Source organism: Lissotriton vulgaris, chromosome 4_1, assembly GCF_964263255.1.
Source record: "Lissotriton vulgaris chromosome 4_1, aLisVul1.2, whole genome shotgun sequence".
Taxonomy (NCBI): domain Eukaryota; kingdom Metazoa; phylum Chordata; class Amphibia; order Caudata; family Salamandridae; genus Lissotriton; species Lissotriton vulgaris.
Genome location: NC_141691.1, coordinates 74,132,693 through 74,156,546, shown reverse-complemented (window position 1 = coordinate 74,156,546; position 23,854 = coordinate 74,132,693). Strand labels below are relative to the sequence as shown.

Sequence of the window (23,854 nt, the reverse complement as noted above, 5' to 3'; positions counted from 1 at the left end):
ATACTACGCATGCTTTTAGTGCAATGTTTTTACATCGCAACTTCCATTACTCCGCATATTTTTAATGCGCAAACCATTACTGCGCAAAAACATTTATAATATAAGAATCTTCTTTTACTTCACTGTTAATTTCTACGTATACCACTACTACGCAAAGAAGGACCATTTTTATTATTATTTTTTTATAAGTTACGTAAACCCTGGGACGGGATTGCAGGCCCCCAGCACAACCCTACCCCTACTACCAGTCCATCCCCAACACTGAAACACTACGCTGCACAACCCTCCGAAACTACCCTAAAGCTCTAGCCTACACTCTTAAACACTACAACACTAACCTAAACCCTAAATCACTACCCCCAGCACGTCCCTACCACTACTACGAGTCCGTCCCCTACACTGAAACACTACCCTGCACAATCCACTGACAGTACCCTAAACCCTAAAACACTACCCTACACTACACAAACACTACAACACTACCCTAAAACCTAAAACACTACCCCCAGCACTTCCCTACCCCTAATCCCACTCCGTCCCTTATACTTTAACACTACCCTACACGACCGCCTGTCACTTCCCTAAACCCTAAAGCACTACCCTACACTACACTACTACCCTAAACACTACAACACTACCCCCTGCAATGCCCTAAAACTAAAAAAACTTCTCATCAAACTCTTTAAACCTTAAAAAAGATACACAGTCCCTCTTATCTCTCTCTCCTCTTGGCACGTCACGTCTCCGCGTAACTCACACAGCTCGTAGTAAAGAAATGCGTACTAAATGCATTTGCGAAGTAAAAGCATGCTATGTAGCAGCATGCGTAGTAATGGTAAACGCGCACTAAAAAATACGGAGGAAAAGCACATTGTTGTAATGCCCGCGTCGTAACAGTGCATTGCCTCCTTCATCGCTGGCAATGGTTTCATATCGAGCGCCATAATGCACTGCGTGAGCGACCGCAGAGGATGAACTTCGCCCACTCTAGGAAAATTTAAGAGGTCTCCGCGCTCAAAGAAATAAAAAAAAGACTCAAACTATGTATTTTGTCAGCACAATTTTAGTATTATATTTACAAAAAAATACTGGGGCCTATTATCAAGGCACATCCGGACGCTTTTTTGGCTTTCAAAGCCAAAAAGGCGGCGATAATATTATCTCCCTATCAACAACGTGGCGCTAACATGCATTAGCGCATGTTAGCTGCCGTTTTTGCAACGCCACGCATCTTAGCGATATACATCGCTAATGAGATGCAAAGAAGGTGTTCCTGACCATTACTCCATGTAAATAATCGCTAACAAGGCTTCGTGATATTTACAAGCATGGAGCAGATCCGTGAAGCAATGAAAAATGCTGTGCTAACCGCGGTTTTTGCCAGAATCAATGGGCATATTACCAAGCAATAGCGATATTTATCGCTATTGCTTGGTTAGAGACAAAATATTACCGCTGAGCTGCGGCGATTTTTATCGCAGATAAACCTTGGTATTACCAAGGTTTAACGCAAATGCGATAAAAATCGGCCGCAATCCATGAATGTCGCTGAAAAGTCAGCGATATTCATGCATTACTGAGCTAATGTTCTTAGCCATGTTATCCACCTCCCATTGGATAACATGGCTAAGAACTGCTCAGGGCAGGTGTTAGCTTTTGGAGATATTCGCTCTTAGCGCGAATATCTCCAAAAGTTGGTAATAGGAGATAGCGATGTTAGCGACTGTTTCCAGTCGCTAACATCTTGGCACGCCCACTTTGCATGTCATTAGTGATAAATATCACTGACATGCAAAGTGGGGCCCAAGATGGCCGCTATCTCCTACTAGCTGTCGCTAACTGGTGTTAGCGACAGCTAGGTAATAGGGAGATAATTTTATCTCTGCTTTCTTGGCTTTTAAAGCCAAAAAAGCGGAGATAAACCCCCTTGATAATATGCCCCCTAGTCCTGATAAAATCCTGACTAAGCTATGTGTAATATGGGAGGTGGATTTACAGGTTAAATCCACACTCCCATATTATCAAGCCTTCTCTTAGCGCTGTGAAATTATCGCTTGACTTCACACGTTATTGCCGATTATCGCTGTCTATCACATCGCCATTTAGCAAAGCGTTGCTAATATGCCACTAACACAGCGATGTGAATCAGCGATAGACGGCGATAATGGTAAACGCGATAAGTGCGATTTGCAATGTTTATCGCATTACCTTGATAATATGCCCCACTGTGTTCTAAAAATCGTTGACAAAAATATTGTCTCATTGGGTGTTGAGTTTCCATTATTAACTCCAACAGAGTGACGTTATTGGAGGCGACAATTAGAACACTATTTTTGTCAGAAGATATTCTGAAAATGATATTCTGGTACTGCAACTTAATGATGCAAGCAAATATATCAGTTTTGAATCCTAACAAGATAGGATGCCCATCACGGTTCCTATGCCAGTTAAGAGTTCAGCAAACCTTTCTGTGGTGCCATGAATATGATGCCAAGGCGCTAGCTTTCAAGTATTCCAGAGTACTTCAAAAAGTGCTAGCTTGTCAGGGGTAATCACTGATGCTCAGCAAGGTCAAAGAAGGTCACGAAGCAGTTCACTATTTCGGGGGGGTCCTTAAGGTGCCAGGGCCATTGTTCAAGGGGCATGTAAATTACCATTGAGGCTCAAGAATAGGAGTTATTGACTAGGGGGGGACTGACCCAGTAAAAAACACCAATTGCCATTAAGAAACCATCTCGTCAGGGGGTGTAATCAATGTTCTACTGTCGTAGCAAAATCAACCTTGTACTGGTGTGTAGAGGAAGCTGTCAAGCCAGTGTACCTATTGGAAAGGTATATATAGTAACTGTCATGCCAGAGTACATATTGCACTTGTATATATAGTAACTGTCATGCCAGAGTACATATTGCAAAGGTATATATAGTAACTGTCATGCCAGACTTTATATTGCAAAGGTATATATAGTAACTGTCATGCCAGAGTACATATTGCACTTGTATATATAGTAACTGTCATGCCAGAGTACATATTGCACAGGTATATATAGTAACTGTCATGCCAGAGTACATATTGCACAGGTATATATAGTAACTGTCATGCCAGAGTACATATTGCACAGGTTTATATAGTAACTGTCATGCCAGAGTACATATTGCACAGGTATATATAGTAACTGTCACGCCAGAGTACCTATTGGAAAGGTATATATAGTAACTGTCATGCCAGAGTACATATTGCACTTGTATATATAGTAACTGTCATGCCAGAGTACATATTGCAAAGGTATATATAGTAACTGTCATGCCAGAGTTTATATTGCAAAGGTATATATAGTAACTGTCATGCCAGAGTACATATTGCACAGGTATATATAGTAACTGTCATGCCAGAGTACATATTGCACAGGTTTATATAGTAACTGTCATGCCAGAGTACATATTGCACAGGTATATATAGTAACTGTCATGCCAGAGTTTTTATTGCAAAGGTATATATAGTAACTGTCATGCCAGAGTACATATTGCAAAGGTATATATAGTAACTGTCATGCCAGAGTACATATTGCAAAGGTATATATAGTAACTGTCATGCCAGAGTACATATTGCACAGGTATATATAGTAACTGTCATGCCAGAGTACATATTGCACAGGTTTATATAGTAACTGTCATGCCAGAGTACATATTGCATAGGTATATATAGTAACTGTCACGCCAGAGTACATATTGCACAGGTATATATAGTAACTGTCACGCCAGAGTACCTATTGGAAAGGTATATATAGTAACTGTCATGCCAGAGTATATATTGCAAAGGTATATATAGTAACTGTCATGCCAGAGTTTATATTGCAAAGGTATATATAGCAACTGTCATGCCAGAGTACATATTGCACAGGTATATATAGTAACTGTCATGCCAGAGTACATATTGCACAGGTATATATAGTAACTGTCATGCCAGAGTTTATATTGCAAAGGTATATATAGTAACTGTCACGCCAGAGTACCTATTGGAAAGGTATATATAGTAACTGTCATGCCAGAGTACATATTGCAAAGGTATATATAGCAACTGTCATGCCAGAGTTTATATTGCACAGGTATATATAGTAACTGTCATGCCAGAGTACATATTGCAAAGGTATATATAGTAACTGTCCTGCCAGAGTTTATATTGCAAAGGTATATATAGTAACTGTCATGCCAGAGTACATATTGCAAAGGTATATATAGTAACTGTCATGCCAGAGTTTATATTGCACAGGTATATATAGTAACTGTCATGCCAGAGTACATATTGCACTTGTATATATAGTAACTGTCATGCCAGAGTACATATTGCAAAGGTATATATAGTAACTGTCATGCCAGACTTTATATTGCAAAGGTATATATAGTAACTGTCATGCCAGAGTACATATTGCACTTGTATATATAGTAACTGTCATGCCAGAGTACATATTGCACAGGTATATATAGTAACTGTCATGCCAGAGTACATATTGCACAGGTATATATAGTAACTGTCATGCCAGAGTACATATTGCACAGGTTTATATAGTAACTGTCATGCCAGAGTACATATTGCACAGGTATATATAGTAAATGTCACGCCAGAGTACCTATTGGAAAGGTATATATAGTAACTGTCATGCCAGAGTACATATTGCACTTGTATATATAGTAACTGTCATGCCAGAGTACATATTGCAAAGGTATATATAGTAACTGTCATGCCAGAGTTTATATTGCAAAGGTATATATAGTAACTGTCATGCCAGAGTACATATTGCACAGGTATGTATAGTAACTGTCATGCCAGAGTACATATTGCACAGGTTTATATAGTAACTGTCATGCCAGAGTACATATTGCACAGGTATATATAGTAACTGTCATACCAGAGTTTATATTGCAAAGGTATATATAGTAACTGTCATGCCAGAGTACATATTGCAAAGGTATATATAGTAACTGTCATGCCAGAGTACATATTGCAAAGGTATATATAGTAACTGTCATGCCAGAGTACATATTGCACAGGTATATATAGTAACTGTCATGCCAGAGTACATATTGCACAGGTTTATATAGTAACTGTCATGCCAGAGTACATATTGCATAGGTATATATAGTAACTGTCACGCCAGAGTACATATTGCACAGGTATATATAGTAACTGTCACGCCAGAGTACCTATTGGAAAGGTATATATAGTAACTGACATGCCAGAGTACATATTGCAAAGGTATATATAGTAACTGTCATGCCAGAGTTTATATTGCAAAGGTATATATAGCAACTGTCATGCCAGAGTACATATTGCACAGGTATATATAGTAACTGTCATGCCAGAGTACATATTGCACAGGTATATATAGTAACTGTCATGCCAGAGTTTATATTGCAAAGGTATATATAGTAACTGTCACGCCAGAGTACCTATTGGAAAGGTATATATAGTAACTGTCATGCCAGAGTACATATTGCAAAGGTATATATAGTAACTGTCATGCCAGAGTTTATATTGCACAGGTATATATAGTAACTGTCATGCCAGAGTACATATTGCAAAGGTATATAAAGTAACTGTCCTGCCAGAGTTTATATTGCAAAGCTATATATAGTAACTGTCATGCCAGAGTACATATTGCAAAGGTATATATAGTAACTGTCATGCCAGAGTTTATATTGCACAGGTATATATAGTAACTGTCATGCCAGAGTACATATTGCAAAGGTATATATAGTATCTGTCATGCCAGAGTACATATTGCACAGGTATATATAGTAACTGTCATGCCAGAGTACATATTGCAAAGGTATATATAGTAACTGTCATGCCACAGTTTATATTGCACAGGTATATATAGTAACTGTCATGCCAGAGTACATATTGCAAAGGTATATATAGTAACTGTCCTGCCAGAGTTTATATTGCACAGGTATATATAGTAACTGTCATGCCAGAGTACATATTGCAAAGGTATATAGAGTAACCGTCATGCCAGAGGACATATTGCACAGGTATATATAGTAACTGTCATGCCAGAGTACATATTGCAAGGGTATATAGATTAACTCTGTCCCACCATAAACCAATTTGCCCCAGTGTTAAAACCACCACAGTGTAATGTGAATAATTTAAAGTCCCTGTTAAGTAGGAGGAACTCTTTTCAATAGATGCACACTTCCCAATCTACTACCCACCCCAGATCCCTTCACGCTCTTCCCAACCTCCTACCCACCCCAGATCCCTTTGCGCTCTTCCCAACCTCCTACCCACCCCAGATCCCTTCCCGCTCTTCCCAACCTCCTACCCACCCCAGATCCCTTCACGCTCTTCCCAACCTCCTACCCACCCCAGATCCCTTCACGCTCTTCCCAACCTCCTACCCACCCCAGATATCTTCGCGCTCTTCCCAACCTCCTACCCACCCCAGATATCTTCGCGCTCTTCCCAACCTCCTACCCACCCCAGATCCCTTCCTCCTCTCGCCCCCCTCTTTTGACCCTCTTGCGTAGAGGTCCAGGGCTGCAGCAGGTACCAGGGATTATCTGGCTCGTATTTCGTGCAGCATGAATGGCCCCGATCCCTGACCAGTGCTCCACCTTCTCAATAGGCTGACACAGATGGAAGTCTGAGCTTTCTTCTCACTTCCCAGTACTTCTTTTTTCAGTACCACTCCAGCCTTCCACTCAGTTCACCAGCAGAAGGATCCTTCAATGCGCATGTGCGTTTACATGCCTGGTGCCGCCATTTTATAGATTGCTGTATTTTCCAGCCTGGAAGAAGAAGCTTCCTTCGTAAGGATGTTTCTTTGTGTCAGAAGACCAAGAGGGTTGCTCGGCAGGGGGCGGGCACTGGCAGTCACCTACGGTTAGGATGGGACCTTAGAGGCTTGCAGGGTTGGCTCGTAGTCGCATTTGGTTTCATGAATATAGAACCCAAGCCTGCAGCCCAGTGAGGAAGCGCCAGATTAGCCAATTCGCACATGCACTTGTCCCATCAGGACCCCCTCAACAGCCTCCTATTTACTGCTATGGACTAGGGAAGGGCATCTCTCTGGTCCTGCCACTACCTTCATGACCACAGAGAGCCATGGTAGCAAGGGCAGTGCCCGGAGTCCCAACAGACAAGCAGCCGCTGCTCCTGGTTAACCCTGATTGCCATCCTTTTGATTCTCGTCTTCATGAAACAAAGTAGGGGACTCTGAGATGTATCCATGAGATGATGGAAATGCATAAATCATATTATGTTTGCTTCTACTGATCTTCTTTCTTTCTCCCACTCTTCCTCTCTGCTCTCTCTTTACTTGAACCCACGTTGATGTAGATGTTCTGCAGGCACAAGATCCGTGGTGGGCGCCTGGCCTCCGTTCACTCCAGAAGTCGAAATACTCAACTAAATGGCTTGTTCCGGGCTCAACCCCAACTTGTCTGGTTAGGGGGGCTCTATCTCCAGCAGGTATGTTTCTCAGAGCGACACAGTGCATTGAGTTGACATGGATGGGAATGGAAGGGACAGGTGATTTTCACACCAATGGGAGGGAACAGTTGTCCACTCATGCTAGAACCATATTAGGAACTTTTTTTGCCATTGATCAAACATAAACGAAGAGAGTGGTTTCATCAATTTTACGAACTGTAAGTCTTGAGAACATACATCTGAGCTGAAAAGTGTGGTACCACTTTGGCCTTCTGTTTAAGTTCATCTTACTGAAGAGTTCAAAAGGTGTTTCTATTTTTTAAGAATTTTGTAGGAAACCACTTTCGCCCCTACACAACGCTAGTGAACCTGGCCACGCTCTGCCCCAGCCCTAGCAGACCTCCATCGTCCTCTCCCCCCACGGCTCACAAGTACAACCCTCTCAAAGGATGGGAGAATAGCTACCCCTCACAACTCTTCAAGTACATGTGGCTTTCCATGCCTCATTGTTTCACTGTGATCACATCCCAACAAGTACCCCGTACAATAATCTTGCAATGCACCGCCTTCATAGCTTCCTTATGACTTTCCACTTTTAGCTTTTCTTTTCCAGTTCACTGGCAGCGTATAAGATGAAAAAGAGATCTCCAGGACGTGCCTGATGTAAGCCTCAAGGCTCTCCAGACTCTCCCCTAACACCTTAGGAGGATGCGGGTCCCTAGGAGAACCAGATTTAATACTGAGACATATGCTTCTTAAAGTCTCAGGAGGGGGACTGAAAAATATTCCAGTGTCACTCCCGTCTTACTGTCTCCTGATAATTCCTCAAAATCCAGTCCACTCATCGGGTTGCCAGTGAACGACGAATAGATGTTACTCACCTTCTGAGAGAAGTATTCTGCCACCCTATTACATTCATCCACTGAATCATTCATAGGTGCATTTAAACCGGTCACCGTAGAGATCTCCTTATAAATTCTAAAGAGTTCCTTTGAGGAGTTCTCAGCCTCTCCAATTCTGGCTTTGTAATGGGCGACATTGGCCCTTCTCAGTAGGACTTGGTATTTCCTCTATCCTTCTCTGTAAAGCAGCCTCTCCTGTGCTCTAAAGCCCCTTCTCCAACTCCTTTCCAAACGCTTGCAGTCTGCCTTAGCCTTCTGCAAAGAGGGGGTAAACCATGGAGCAGACTTTCTTGCTCTGATATCAGATTTATTCAGGAGTAACGGAGCCACTTTATTTAGGGCCTTCAGAATGCGCATGTTCAGATTTTCAATAGCACTTTCGCTGTTTGACCCTCCAGGGGGGCCCCTTCCCTCAGCTCTTTATTAAAGGTATCCTGTGAAAAAATGTTCCACTTTCTACAAGGATAGCTGTTAGTCACTCCCTTCTGTGTGTCCTCCACAGTTATATCTATGTTAAAAGGCACCAAGAAGTGGTCCGACCAGGGAACTGGCAGCGGAGTCCCTACCTCCACACTCTCCCAGCTAGCGAACACCGGATCTAACAGGTGGCCTAGCTGATGAGTGGAGGAGCAGGATTTAAGATCCAGTCGCATAGACTGCAAATCCTGACGCAGGTCCGCTGCCTCCTTGTGTAAAGGGTCTTCGAAGTGTAGATTTAGGTCACCCAACACAAGAAGTTTGTTCCGCCTGATCGCCAAATGGGCAATGCCCTCTTGAAGACATGTCCTGAAATGGCCAAGAGCTCCAGGAGGTCTATAAATATGAATCCCCGCTATTGACGACTTCGGGCCAAGTTTTAACAAAAAGCAACCGGCCTCGCTGCTATTCACCGGTAAGGGGTCTAAGGTGCATTCATAGGGTGCTTTAGTAATAACTGCAATCCCACCCCCCTAACCCGTTCCTCTGTCAATTCTGGCTATATTATATCCCAGGGGGTGGGCCTCTTTTATATCAGGGTTCCAACCAGGTTTTCGTCAGGAACAGCATGTCAAGCGTTTCATCCATAAGAAGCTCAGAGATCTCAACGCTGTGTTTGTTGAGGGACCTACAGTTCAGTAGTCCGCCCAGAAGCAGCTTCCTGCCTGCCTGGCTGTGTTGCTCCCAAATTCCCTTAAAGGAGCAGTGTTGGCAACTTCTGAGTTGAGTCGCTGCCATGGCATGTCTACAAGCCTTCACTGTGGGGGGGGGGGGGGGGGGCAGAGCTGTATTAGGTCCTCCCTCCCATAGTGAGTTCGAGGGCGCTTAATTAGGGCAGGGGCTCTGGCCCCGGTCCCCGTATGGCCGCGGACGGGCGCAGACGGGCTTGCCTTTGGCGCGCCCACTGCGCGCATCTGCTGTGCAACCGCTGTCCTCCCTGCATTAAGTAGGGAGCGGGGAGGGGAGCTAGAACGCTGCCCTCCTTCCTGTGGAGCCGGAAGTGCAGGGCTCCTCCTCACCCTCCGCAACAAACGCCCACAATGGACGCGGCGGAACGGGGCGGGCAACACAGGTAAGTCGACTAGTAATTCAGCCCCTGTAATGTTCCCCAAAACAGTTTATGCAGCACACATTAAAAGATTAAAAGCGATAGTTTTTTTAAAATCAGCAGATGTCGCCAGCAATCTTAACTCAGCGCCAGGGACTGTCAATTACTTTAGGTCAAAGTAGATAGCGCCAGCTGCTGCCAACGGACAAGCCTGTCTCCCTTGAATTTAGGGGACTTCATCCCCCATTGAGCCCTGCCCCAGGAGGTGCACCTACTGACTGGTGTCTGAAGTAGGTAGGGTCTTGCATAGCGCTCCTAGCACTCTCAGCAATCCTGCTGCGTGGAACGCATGCGGGCCGCACCCGGGCAAAGTCCAAGCCTAGGGCATACCCGTCTGTGCCTGTCAGCGACAGGAAGAGGCGGAGCAGATCCATACCCCCCAGTTCTCTGAATTCTGAATCCAAGTACGAGCCTACCCCGAGAAGGTCCTGCAAATCCAGTCAGTAGCCTAAAAATGTGACAATAAATGAGGAAAAGGAATGCCACTGAGCTTATTAGGGGACCTGGAAAGAAATTCAAACAAGCAAAAACACACGCTGCAGAGAACTGTACCTTGGCCGACATTAGCAATCTAATTGGAGAGATCGAGGATCTGTTAGCTCAGGGTAAAGCGTGAGTGGAGGGGAAGGGCGCCAAGTCTAATAAATAAACTATTTTCTGAAAAGTGAAGAAAGTAAGACTGGCGTTAGCTCCACTGACCTGACTCAGGGGTTTGCAGCTTCAAATGCCCCTGAATGCATCAGCTTAACACTCCCCTCTGAAACCCAGTTAACTTTTACCAATGGAAAATTACCTGTGTCAGAGCCTGGAGAGAAACAACCAGCCCTCACTCACAACATCTTATGATCAAACCGTTATGCCCCATTGATTGACTTGTTCTCTGAACAAACTACACAAACTACCCTACCTACATCTAAAAGCATGCCAGCCAACAATCTGGGCGTTATGAAACCGCTTATCGGTACATTAAAGAATGACATAGCCGATATGATGGCCACCATGAAGTTGACAAAATTAAAATGGGTAAACACCTAAAATATCGAATTTTAAATATCGACTGTCCAGAATATCAAATCAAAAATATCGAGAGGCCAGAATATCGAATTCCCAAAATATAGTTGCGTAGAATATCGAATTTGAGGTAAGAAATATTCTTTTCCATAATATCGAATTTAGAAATATCGTTTTCCGGAATATCGAAAAAAAATCTAGTTATATATGCTAGTATATGTGTTAAAATGATATATTATTTTTGTAATGTATGATTGAATTTTTTTAAAGATACTAATTTTATGTTAGATATATTTTTGCGTATTTTACTTCAGTAGCGGGTTGTGGGTTTATAGGGGAATAGGGTGGGAAGTAATTTAATTATAATATATTTTTTATATTTATTTCAGAATTAATTAATTATACGTAAATTAATGTTTGTGTAATTTAATTCTGCAGGTTGTGGGTTTATAGGGGAATAGGGTGGGAAATAATTTAATTGAAATTAATTTAAAAAAAATTGTATGTAATACTTTAATATGTAATAATTTATATAGTTATTTAAGTTAATTAATTATTTTTTAATTAATTGTTAATTGATTATTACCACGTAATAATTTATTTTAATTGTGTTAGTTGTGTTACAAATATTATTAATTAGTAATTAATTAGATATTAATTATTAATATTTAATGTGTTAATATGTTAAGTGTACATTTTTTAGGAGCAGGTTGAGCATTGATAGGGGGAGTAGGCTGCGGAGTAATTTAATTTTAAAACACATTTTGTTATATAATATTTATTAAAAGTTATTTAAAGTGTTAATTGTGTGAATTAATTTAGATATGATGGTTATTATTTGTATTGTTAATTGTCATTAGCTTATTAATTAATTGTTAAATAACTATGTTAATTGATTAATATTTTACAATATTGGAGTTCACGTTTATAGAGGAAAATGGTGGGAGGTAAATACATGTTTATAAATTAATTGATTGTTAATTAACTTTAATTAAATTGCAGGAGTGGGTATGCTAAGTTATTCCCCTATGCTATCCAACACTTTCCCTACTGTTCCACTCACTGGAGTGGGAATAGTCATTTTTACCCATCCGCTGTCCAACACTTTCCCTACTGTTTCACTCACTGGAGTGGGAATAGTAATTTTTACCCACCCGCTATCCAACACTTTCCCTACTGTTCCACTCACTGGAGTGGGAATAGTAATTTTTACACTCCAACTATCCAATACTTTCCCTACTGTTCCACTCGCGGGAGTAGGAATAGTAATTTGTATCCACCCGCTATCCAACACTTTCCATAATGTTCCACTCACTGGAGTGGAAATAGTAATTTTTATCCACCCGCTATCCAACACTTTCCCTATTGTTCCACTCGCTGGAATGGGAATAGTAATTTTTACCCACCCGCTATCTAACACTTTCCCTACTGTGCCACCCAGCGGAGTGGGAATAGTAATGTTTACACTCCCACTAGCCAACACTTTCCCTACTGTTCCACTCGCTGGAGTAGGAATAGTCATTTTTACTCACCCACTATCCAACACTTTCCCTACTGTTCCACTCGCTGGAGTCGGAATATTAATTTCTACCCACCCGCTATCCAACACTTTCCCTACTGTTCCACTTGCTGCAGTCGGATTAGTAATTTGTACCCACCCACTATCTAACAAATTCCCTACTTTAACAGTTGTTGGAGTGTGAATACTAATTTTATTCCCTTAGCTAAGCAACGTTTTTAATTTTGTTATATTTAATGTAGTGTAAATTATTAAGTAACATAAAAAAGTACTTTAATTATTTAAATTATTATATATTATTATTTTTATATGTATATAATAGCTTTATTTATATATTTAAATGTTAATATATTTTTTAATGTTTTCAATATTTTATCATTAAGATTAATAATTATTTTATAATATTATTAAGTAAATATATATCTGTTACAAAATATTTAATGTTTTATTAATATTACATGTATTATTTTTACATTTTAAGCTTTTTTACATTATTTTAACTATGTTTTATTTAATTGTGTTTATTATTTAATTACTTTTATATTATTTTTAATACATTAAAAAAATCGATATTTTAGTTAACTATATTTTAAACGTCAATATTTTGTCCCCGATATTTTAGTACTTACCTGTTTGTAGATAGGGACACTTTATTCTGTCCCTCGATATTTTGGCATCGATATTCTGGACAGTCGATATTCTGTCCCTCGATATTTAGTCACTGATCAATTAAAATGTACTAGAGCTCTCCAAGACAAAGGCAGATCTCCTGAAAGAACTAAAAACCCACATATCAGGACCTTGTGCATTGCTATATCGCTGCCATGGCCGTGGACAAACCCCCATTTCACAGGTCTGATAAGAATGGGGCACAGCCCTACTTTAATCCATCTCATGTACCCCAAGCCAGGACCGTACCTGACCATTCCGCAAGTATTGACCAACAAAGCTGGGGTAGGGTTAAATACCCCACACCTCCGATTACATTTGGAGCACCTAGAGGGTATGTGCCCAACAAAGGGACCTTTTACACCTTGCCCCACACCTGTGAGCTTTCTAACCAAACAATTGCGGTCAATAACTTTTTTTGTCTCCCAACTCGAACATAAATCAGGAATCAGAAAATTTTCCCCAGGCGATTACACCAAGGCCTTCTACTCTAAGTAGGCAGCGTAATCACTCCTTAGTATACATGTCAAAAGTTCTAAGACTCATACCCCATCTACTCCTATTTTTTTCTCTTTCTTGCTGACACCCAGACTACAACGCCTTAGGAAAGGGACCTTAGTGTGGTGTTCAGCTCCAGCACCCTAACTGTGCCTTTGGTCTCCACTCCTGATACTTACACCGGCTCTCAGGTAACCTGACCCATTTGCTTCTAGCACACAAAGGAACATGTTACCTGTCTGTAATCACTAACATGAACTTACTTAAATTACATTAAATCTAGCTTGATGTAAAATATCTCGCGGCAACTCCCTCAACATCCCAAAAGCATTAATCATGTTGCTTGTAAAGACAATATCGACAATTGCAGAAAACCTCATGGTTGGTCTCCCACAGTACGCATTCTTCCCTTTGACCTTTTAACCTCATGCTCTGAAAATTCCTTGCAATTAGTCCAAACTTCCCCAGATGGGGCCTCACCCAATATACTCCAGATCAGTATCTCCACCCTGCTAATCTGCCCCTCCTCTCCATCCTGAAAACCAGCCTGTGCTTTGTGTGAATTCCAGTCTTTAAGCCTCTTAGGATATCTCCACTGAAAATCTCTCCCCATTTACCCAAGGCCCACCTCCTTCTTCCCTTTATTGAAAGAAGCCCTCAAAGATCTCCTCCCTCTGCTGGTGAAGCAGGAGCCCTGATGAAACTGGATCCCCACTCACATGACCAGCAGGCACCCTTCCAAAAGTTTAATCAAAATAGGGAACGTACACAACAGCCGCGGCCCGTGGAGGGAGGTGCAGTGGGGCAGAAAGGCGGGGCGGGGGAGGGGCAGGGTGTGGGTGCTAAAAACCAGAATATGGATAATTGGAGGTAAGTAAACAATTTAATTAATAAAAAGAATTTCGTAGCGCGGACTGCATCGCATTTTGCAACCGCAACTCCCTCCACGGGCTATGGCTGGTACACAATTCTTATGCTGTCTTTGTAGTTGCCTAACTTACTATCTTCATTATCTCGGCGATGTCTCCAAATGTCTTCTACCAAAGCAAGGGCTTGGTGTCAAGATGTTGTGCTGGATTAAATGGTTGCTGCTAACAAGTAAAAATTTTGAATTTCGACACAGCACACCGTTAGATCCAGCTACGGTCGGTAAATTTACCATCCAGCATAGGAACAGTAAACTGAGTACTGTTAAATTGGTTAATAGTGATGTCTGTGATTTACAGTATTTAGATATAACTGACCGAAGTGTGGAATTAAGACCTTTAAGAAAAACAGTATTCACTTGCCGTTCACACCAGGTTTCATGCTCTAAACTAATGTCAAATCTGTCCCCACATCTCCTACGAAACCCAAAAGCATTAATCAGGTTACGTGTAACGATAAACGTCACTTTTGTAACAGCCTCCTCGTTGATCTTCCCAAATACAAGAAAAACATAAAATGCATCTCAAGAGTGATGTTAGGGAGTTATGTTCTCTTTCTTTACATTTTTCCCTCTCACCTGATCTCTCTCTAACTCTGCTTTGAACTACATTTCTCTCTCTCCAGGACAAAATTTTTATTTGGTCAGATGGGACTGAATTCAACTACCAGAACTGGGCTTCAGGACAGCCAGATTTCTACGGCAAATATGAACATTGTGTTCAAATGCATGGTAAGAAAAAATAAACACCGCCATTTCCCTTCATTTAACATGTTTTATAATATCATATGAGTGAATGAGGGAGAGAATTTAAAGACGGTATCCACTAGGATGAAATCCATCAGAACACCTAAGTATCAGACGGCATTCCACCTTGAGATCAGCTCGAAAATACCATTTGACAATAATATTTTGGTCAAAATACTGTGACTACAAAAACTGCATGGATTAAAATATCAAGGACAGTTTTTTGTGTTTTTTTACTGTTTTATGATAATATTGAAGTTTAAAATGGTTTACTTTGATATTTTTAATACGTTTTTTAGTTGTATTTTATTATGTTTTTATTTTACGGCAACAATTATGCTCAAGTGTGATGGGGCAGGAAGGGGGAATTGATGGACTGCATTAGTATCAAGAAGGGGAATCTGTCAGGCATGTGCACTAGCCCCTATCTTCGTTTACACTATATATTAACAGTAAATTGATATACTACATAACTGCACTGCCAGCACCCCCCCATAAATTGGCCATCCAGCGAATTCCTGCTCTGCGGTTCGCATAAAATATGTTATTCATCTCAAAAACTCCAATGGGATTACAGAATGTAATAGATAGGTTCTCTATCACCTTTGAACCGTTTGGCTTGGAAATAATGCCACTAAAACCAAATGTATGGCTTTTATTCCGCATAAATCTTTAAGAGGGAAGGTAAAGTAGTGAACCACTGATTTGGAGCAAGTCAAGGATTTTGTATATCTGGGTGTGCGGATTGTGAACGCACTGTCATAGACACCCTAAGTATTGAAAAGCCTAATGACATTGCTCCACACAGGGTCAGCTGTCGTGAAGATTTTTTGGATTGGGGTTAGAATACTTTAAAGTCTGCCCCACACCCATGCATGCACTTTCCCCAATGTTTGTTATAATGGAGTAAGAACAGTAAAGATGAGCCCATGCAATGTATGCACTGTCATCAACAATTGGTGATCCAGAGTTAGAATAGTAAACCTGCCCGCACCAAATGTATGCATTTTCCATAATGTTTCTTAGACTTGTGTTAGAATAGCAAAACCCCCTCCCCCCATTGTGTGCACTTTCCTTAACATTTGTTAGACGGGCTCCACTTCATTTAGGCCCTTTCCACAGTGTTTGTTGAACTAGAGTTGGAATACTATATCTGGCCCCCACAAAGTATGCAGCTGTTGAACTGTAATTAGAAGAATATGTCTCTTTACATCGCTGATTTTACTCCGCGATGCATTCACAATGCGGTCGTTACAGCGACTGCATTGTCACAACGCACTGCCATAACAAAGCAAGTTGTTAGGAATAGTAGGAATACTAGTAAGATTAGTATGATTTACTATTCCAACTCCAGTTTGTGCAACACTAGGGAAAGTGTTGGGATAGTAAATCATACTATTCCTTATCCTAGAGCGCTATCTAGCGCAAGTTGTTGTAACAACTTGCTTAAGAATGGCACTGCGTTGTAACGGCTGCGTTGTATTTGCACGCGGCACAAAACCCGCGATGTAAACATTGTCTCCCTTTTGTCGGATATGTTGAGGATACTAATGTAAGCACATATTCATTTTTTAGTTATATGATTTCTTTTATTTATTTTTATTTTGTTTTTGTTATTAGTTTCTATTTTTTGTTGAGTGTTTTAGGGGCTAATTAGTATGGTGTGCCTGCCATACCAGTGGGAAATGGGACCGCCCGCTAAGGGTGCAGCGGTCCCGCACATACTATTAGGATGTGCCCACCACACTGGCGGGTGCATCCTATATTTCTGGCATTGCAGCGGGTGGTGCTGAAAGCACCGCCTGCCGCAATGCCAAAAATGCATGTTGTGCTTTTCAACAAGTAACAGGCACCGCGTGGTGCCTGCCATGTTGTAGATTGAAATGCAGGGGGGTACCATAGGTACCCCCCCCATGTGCACATCCCAACCCCCCAGAGTCCCTGGGGGCCCGCAACGGTCCCCCGCATGAGATTCCCGCATGCCTTTTGGCCACGGAAAGGAATTTTCCCATCCACATCTTAATATGGCTTAATATCTTAATACGGATGGCGGGGGTCTTTGCAGCAAGGATGGCAGATAGCCACTGATGGGCCGGCTTCATTGACTCTTTGTGCATCCATCACTTTGTCTTCAGTGAAGCTGTTCCATTTAGTCCTTACCATAGCAAATTCCAGGGTTCTGTTCCCTTCTCCATTCATTACAACCTTCTCCAGCCTTAAATCCATCTTCCCTCCCTCACATGACACTATGGCTTTCTCTTCCAGCAACCGGCACGTGGAACGATCTGAGTTGTGCTTCGAGTCTTGCCTTCATGTGCGAGTACCACCTATCAAAACAGGAGCAGGCCAGAGGGGAAGAGAAGCTGCTCTGCTAATCACCCGCTCCGTGGACTCTGAAAGCCCTCACCTGATGCTGCAACTGTCGACCACTCTCCTGAATGCACCCCCACCACAGGACCAGTAAAAACTCCCAGAAGAAATACAGATACTGCGCAGTCGCGCCACTTCCAGTGGTACTTTCTAATACCATTCTGAACGTTTCCAGTCCAAATGGGGAATAACAGGCAAATTTGGCCTTACTAATCTGTAAAACAATGTGGTACCCCACTTCCAGCATTGATTTCCCCACGCAGATGTCTTCATCTCATGCGTGGAGCAATTTGTGTGGAGAAAACCCTCAGGTCTGACCACAAATTGTACTCAAGAGGCAATCTTAAATTCTAGATTTAGCACACACTTAAGAAAGCGCTCCTCAGTGGGAGGCAAAGATCACACCTGTCAGCGCACTTTGCTTTTTCCTCCTCCTTGCATTGCATATTCTCTTAATAAAATGCTTGCTAGCATCTCAACACCCTTTCAATTTGATTTTTATATGCCATGAATGGGAAACTTTTTTGAGCCAGTACAAATGAATGTTTTGTCTGAAAATAGAAAACGAATATGCGAGGAGCAATGTAATTATTCATATGACCGAATTATTTCACTGATGTAAATACCGTTGGTACATTCCTGCCATGAGAGCATGACTTCAATAGTAGCTCAAGAGTAAAAACTAGAAAAGGAAAGATTTGTCAAAACAATACTAGGAGGACGTTTTATCAATATCAACCCTGTTGTTTCATTGTAATCAGGGCCACTGGAATTATGCAGCAGGAAAGAACCAAATTATTCGGCAAGGTTGAGTAGATTATGTGGCCAGAATATGCAAATTATGATGCACAATGCTGCAAATTTTGTGATATTATTACTTCATTATTTTGACATTTTTATGGTTGTCTGGGCTTTGGTTGCATCTCATTAGTCCAATAACAAGAGGAGCATAGAGGGAAAATTACGGGTTTTAATGGAAAAAGCCCTCCACTCATTAATTACAATCCAAAAGAATTCCCAAAACCCGGGACTATAGTTAGTGATTATCTAACAGGCATGCGACTCTAATCCGCCAAAATTCTCAGAGAGTAGAATCTCGGAGAACACCCGATATTATTTCTGTATTAAGATGTTCGTTGTCTCTAATGCCCTACTGTCCTAGAACAGACAACCTAGTCTGTCATTATTACTGATAATGGGGGTTCCATATATTTTCAACTCGGCGCAACCAAAAAAATGTCAGCCCTGCATAGGACCGTACACAGACCCACACATACACCAAAGTAATAAAAGAAAAAATGTGTGGCGGAGAGGAAGGCACCTCACGGGCGAACACCCTCGGGGCGAATCTGGTCAGATGTTTACCAGAGACTTGGCCCCTTTCTCATCATAGGTGACCATTCCTATTCCAGAATTTGGTGAATAAGGGAGAAAATAAAGTGAAGAAAAGGTGCATAGCAAGGAGTTTTAGAGCGTGACTCCTTGAACAAACAAAACAGAGTGAAAGATAAAATCAACAACCACACCACTTGAACTACTTTTATTTATGAATAGGGTGTGCGAAGTTGAAATAAAAAGGCTGGTAGCTTAAAGTTGCATACCACTACCTGTGACCAACATGTTTCACTGCCCAAAAACCTTTATGGCAGATTCATCAGGGTCAATACTCTGTTACTGCACCCAGTTCCAACATCTTTTGAACAGGAAGCTGCCGAGTTGAAAAAATAAAATAAAATAAAATCACGACCAATTCATAATCTAGACAACCCAAATGTTTGTACTTTTCATAGCAAAAATTATTCAATGTTAATTTACCCTTATTCAGCTATGCTCACTCGTGCCAGCTGAACAAAGGGTACTCCGCCAAGCAGTCGGTTGTCACATCAACCTGTGGGGTATTATATGCAATCAATATCATATGTATACATTAGCCTGCTCTTTGAATTGCCCTTGCATGCGTGGGCTGCCACCCCATTCATGCAAATGCGTCAACCCAATGTACATATACCCCAAAAGAGCATCAACAGAGAATAGTGGGACCCCCCCTATTGTGCCATGTCAGAGCATATAGTCTGACCCACTGGTGCCATTCATTGGTATCTATACTAAAGGTAACCAGCTCGCCGTATTTAAAGATGTATATGGCAAAAGTCAAAATGGAGCGCTCGAATTACATATGTGTTTTCTCTGGCCCCATATTACACAATATATGCAGGGTAAACTGATCGCTGTTACTAAAAACACCATTAGGAACCAACTCACATAACTCGGGGGCTCTGCATTCCTAGCCTGTGAGTGGAGATGTAAAACACTTGCAAAACGCCTACCAAGCTTGCGTGTTTGATGGCATCATCACAAACCGTGGGCGAGTTGTATACAATAATGCTCATGCCGGTTTGGGTTATCTGCTCGGTCCACGACGCAGATATGCAAAATCGGGCTGCCGGCGGCGCCCGAAACCCGGAGCCCTCTCCTTACCGTACGCACGATATTCTCGGGCGTTGTATCATCCCAGGAACAACAGGCGGGAGCGGAAGAGCACCATTTAAACCTCCCGGGCCAGGTAATCAAACATCGCACACCAAGACCACGTTTTCGGATGGAACCCCTGTCATGTGATGAGGCCTGAAACAGAGTGCAAGGCTTCACTCACCAGGACGGGCGCCATTATGGAATTACTGAATCACCGGCTTGGGTGAAATCAAAAGGATAGTTTAAAGAAAATATCGATTCTCGGTGAATTCGATTAAGGACCAAGATAAAGAGCCCTCCTCATATTTATCAGTCTCCTCACCCACATACATCAATTCCTCCAATATGTGTGTACGCTCATAGAAGTAAAGGGAATTCAAAAACCACTGTGGGCGCCATTATGGAGTGGTGAGGATATTTTAAGATTGTGTCTGAGTAAACCTGAAGACAACAGAACGATGTTGTACATATGACAATCAATTATAGTAAAACGATCATGTTATGTCTATAGAGTAGTGAAAGGGTAGCCACCTTAGTGGAAACAAGTTTAAGGATACTGTTAATGTCCAATACTAGTGGCAGGATGATTAGCCCCAAAAGATTGATAATAGTAATAGTTTCATAACTGGCTACGAAGCGCCAACTCAGAAGCGCCAACTCAGAAGGCAAACTATTAAAGGTGGTTGACAAATTATTTTACCTTATTCCACTCTATAATTTCATTAAGGCCCTGCTTATCACTACTCTTTCTGAAAATCCATTTCGCTTCCTTTGTGATCAGGATTGACTCCACATTGGCGGGGTTTCCCTTTACTGTTTCCAACACTGTCCATGTGAAGCTGTGTTTCTCTTTATAACAGTGTTTCCACTAAGGTGGCTACCCTTTCACTACTCTATAGACATAACATGATCGTTTTACTATAATTGATTGTCATATGTTCAACATCGTTCTGTTGTCTTCAGGTTTACTCAGACACAATCTTAAAATATACTCACCACTCCATAATGGCGCCCACAGTGGTTTTTGAATTCCCTTTACTTCTATGAGCGTACACACATATTGGAGGAATTGATGTATGTGGGTGAGGAGACTGATAAATATGAGGAGGGCTCTTTATCTTGGTCCTTAATCGAATTCACCGAGAATCGATATTTTCTTTAAACTATCCTTTTGATTTCACCCAAGCCGGTGATTCAGTAATTCCATAATGGCGCCCGTCCTGGTGAGTGAAGCCTTGCACTCTGTTTCAGGCCTCATCACATGACAGGGGTTCCATCCGATCACGTGGTCTTGGTGTGCGATGTTTGATTACCTGGCCCGGGAGGTTTAAATGGTGCTCTTCCGCTCCCGCCTGTTGTTCCTGGGATGATACAACGCCCGAGAATATCGTGCGTACGGTAAGGAGAGGGCTCCGGGTTTCGGGCGCCGCCGGCAGCCCGATTTTGCATATCTGCGTCGTGGACCGAGCAGATAACCCAAACCGGCATGAGCATTATTGTATACAACTCGCCCACGGTTTGTGATGATGCCATCAAACACGCAAGCTTGGTAGGCGTTTTGCAAGTGTTTTACATCTCCACTCACAGGCTAGGAATGCAGAGCCCCCGAGTTATGTGAGTTGGTTCCTAATGGTGTTTTTAGTAACAGCGATCAGTTTACCCTGCATATATTGTGTAATATGGGGCCAGAGAAAACACATATGTAATTCGAGCGCTCCATTTTGACTTTTGCCATATACATCTTTAAATACGGAGAGCTGGTTACCTTTAGTATAGATACCAATGAATGGCACCAGTGGGTCAGACTATATGCTCTGACATGGCACAATAGGGGGGTCCCACTATTCTCTGTTGATGCTCTTTTGGGGTATATGTACATTGGGTTGACGCATTTGCATGAATGGGGTGGCAGCCCACGCATGCAAGGGCAATTCAAAGAGCAGGCTAATGTATACATATGATATTGATTGCATATAATACCCCACAGGTTGATGTGACAACCGACTGCTTGGCGGAGTACCCTTTGTTCAGCTGGCACGAGTGAGCATAGCTGAATAAGGGTAAATTAACATTGAATAATTTTTGCTATGAAAAGTACAAACATTTGGGTTGTCTAGATTATGAATTGGTCGTGATTTTATTTTATTTTATTTTTTCAACTCGGCAGCTTCCTGTTCAAAAGATGTTGGAACTGGGTGCAGTAACAGAGTATTGACCCTGATGAATCTGCCATAAAGGTTTTTGGGCAGTGAAACATGTTGGTCACAGGTAGTGGTATGCAACTTTAAGCTACCAGCCTTTTTATTTCAACTTCGCACACCCTATTCATAAATAAAAGTAGTTCAAGTGGTGTGGTTGTTGATTTTATCTTTCACTCTGTTTTGTTTGTTCAAGGAGTCACGCTCTAAAACTCCTCGCTATGCACCTTTTCTTCACTTTATTTTCTCACTTATTCACCAAATTCTGGAATAGGAATGGTCACCTATGATGAGAAAGGGGCCAAGTCTCTGGTAAACATCTGACCAGATTCGCCCCGAGGGTGTTCGCCCGTGAGGTGCCTTCCTCTCCGCCACACATTTTTTCTTTTATTACTTTGGTGTATGTGTGGGTCTGTGTACGGTCCTATGCAGGGCTGACATTTTTTTGGTTGCGCCGAGTTGAAAATATATGGAACCCCCCATAATCAGTAATAATGACAGACTAGGTTGTCTGTTCTAGGACAGTAGGGCATTAGAGACAACGAACACCTTAATACAGAAATAATATCGGGTGTTCTCCGAGATTCTACTCTCTGAGAATTTTGGCGGATTAGAGTCGCATGCCTGCTAGATAATCACTAACTATAGTCCCGGGTTTTGGGAATTCTTTTGGATTGCATCTCATTAGTACCAGTTTAACACCCAAAAATATAGCAACAAGCAAAAGAAAGGTGACCAGTCAACCTTTGCAAAGAGCCTTCCACTGTGCAGCAACACATGTGGCTGCTTTTTAGCAACTGTTAAACAGTTTCATCTAGAAACATTTTTTTTGTTAAAATCTGCAGATAAGGCAGCAGATGATGAATTATGTGGCAAATGTATCCAATTTTTAATTATGTGACAAACGCAAAGGGCTGCACAATGGCATAATTCATGTTGCGCTGGTTGTAAATCAGAAAATCGAGGGCAAAAATATTGTGGGGCAAAAGTATCAAGGCCTGAAATATTAAGAAGGTAAGAACATACAGCTAAGTTTAGGTTCACTATTCTTAACTTTACAGACATAAATATTGTTACAGTACATATATGGATTTATGTATAGTAAACATAAAATTATGTGTACATACTTCCCTTCATGATATTTTGGTGCTCGATATTTTGGTCACATGGCATGTCAAACTCGATTTTCTGGTGGACAGCCTTGTCGCTCCACCCCCTGAAACTGATGTGGGCGCCATGTCCCATTTGGAAGGGCACCGCACTGAGGCCATGTCCAGTTAGCAAGGAGACGGGTACAATAGCAGAGCATTCAAATTCCAAATTCAATTCGTTTGAGGATAATCTGCATGCTGTCAGGGTAGCTGTTTTAGAGAGACAGAAGGATTCAATGAGACAGAGCTGGGTTTAGAGGTAGAAGGGTAAAAGATTTGGAGCAAAACCCTCCAGTGAGATGTGTAATGGGGTTAGACAACACAGTCTATGTTAGAAAGAAAACATATAATCCAAGGTTATATACTGAAGATGAA

General features: G+C 41.7%; 1 protein-coding gene across 1 annotated transcript in view; it reads left to right on the top strand.

The window, feature by feature from the left end:
- Positions 1-18,137, top strand: part of LOC147718395 (C-type Lectin CRL-like) — a 38,666-nt gene extending 20,529 nt beyond the window's left edge. The window contains exons 3-5 of the mRNA XM_086918340.1: positions 7,340-7,471; positions 15,168-15,273; positions 17,554-18,137. Of these exons, the coding sequence (XP_086774466.1) occupies positions 7,340-7,471; positions 15,168-15,273; positions 17,554-17,663 (348 nt within the window). The 3' untranslated portion in view covers positions 17,664-18,137. The remainder of the gene's footprint in view (positions 1-7,339; positions 7,472-15,167; positions 15,274-17,553) is intronic.
- The last annotated feature ends 5,717 nt before the right edge of the window (positions 18,138-23,854 follow it).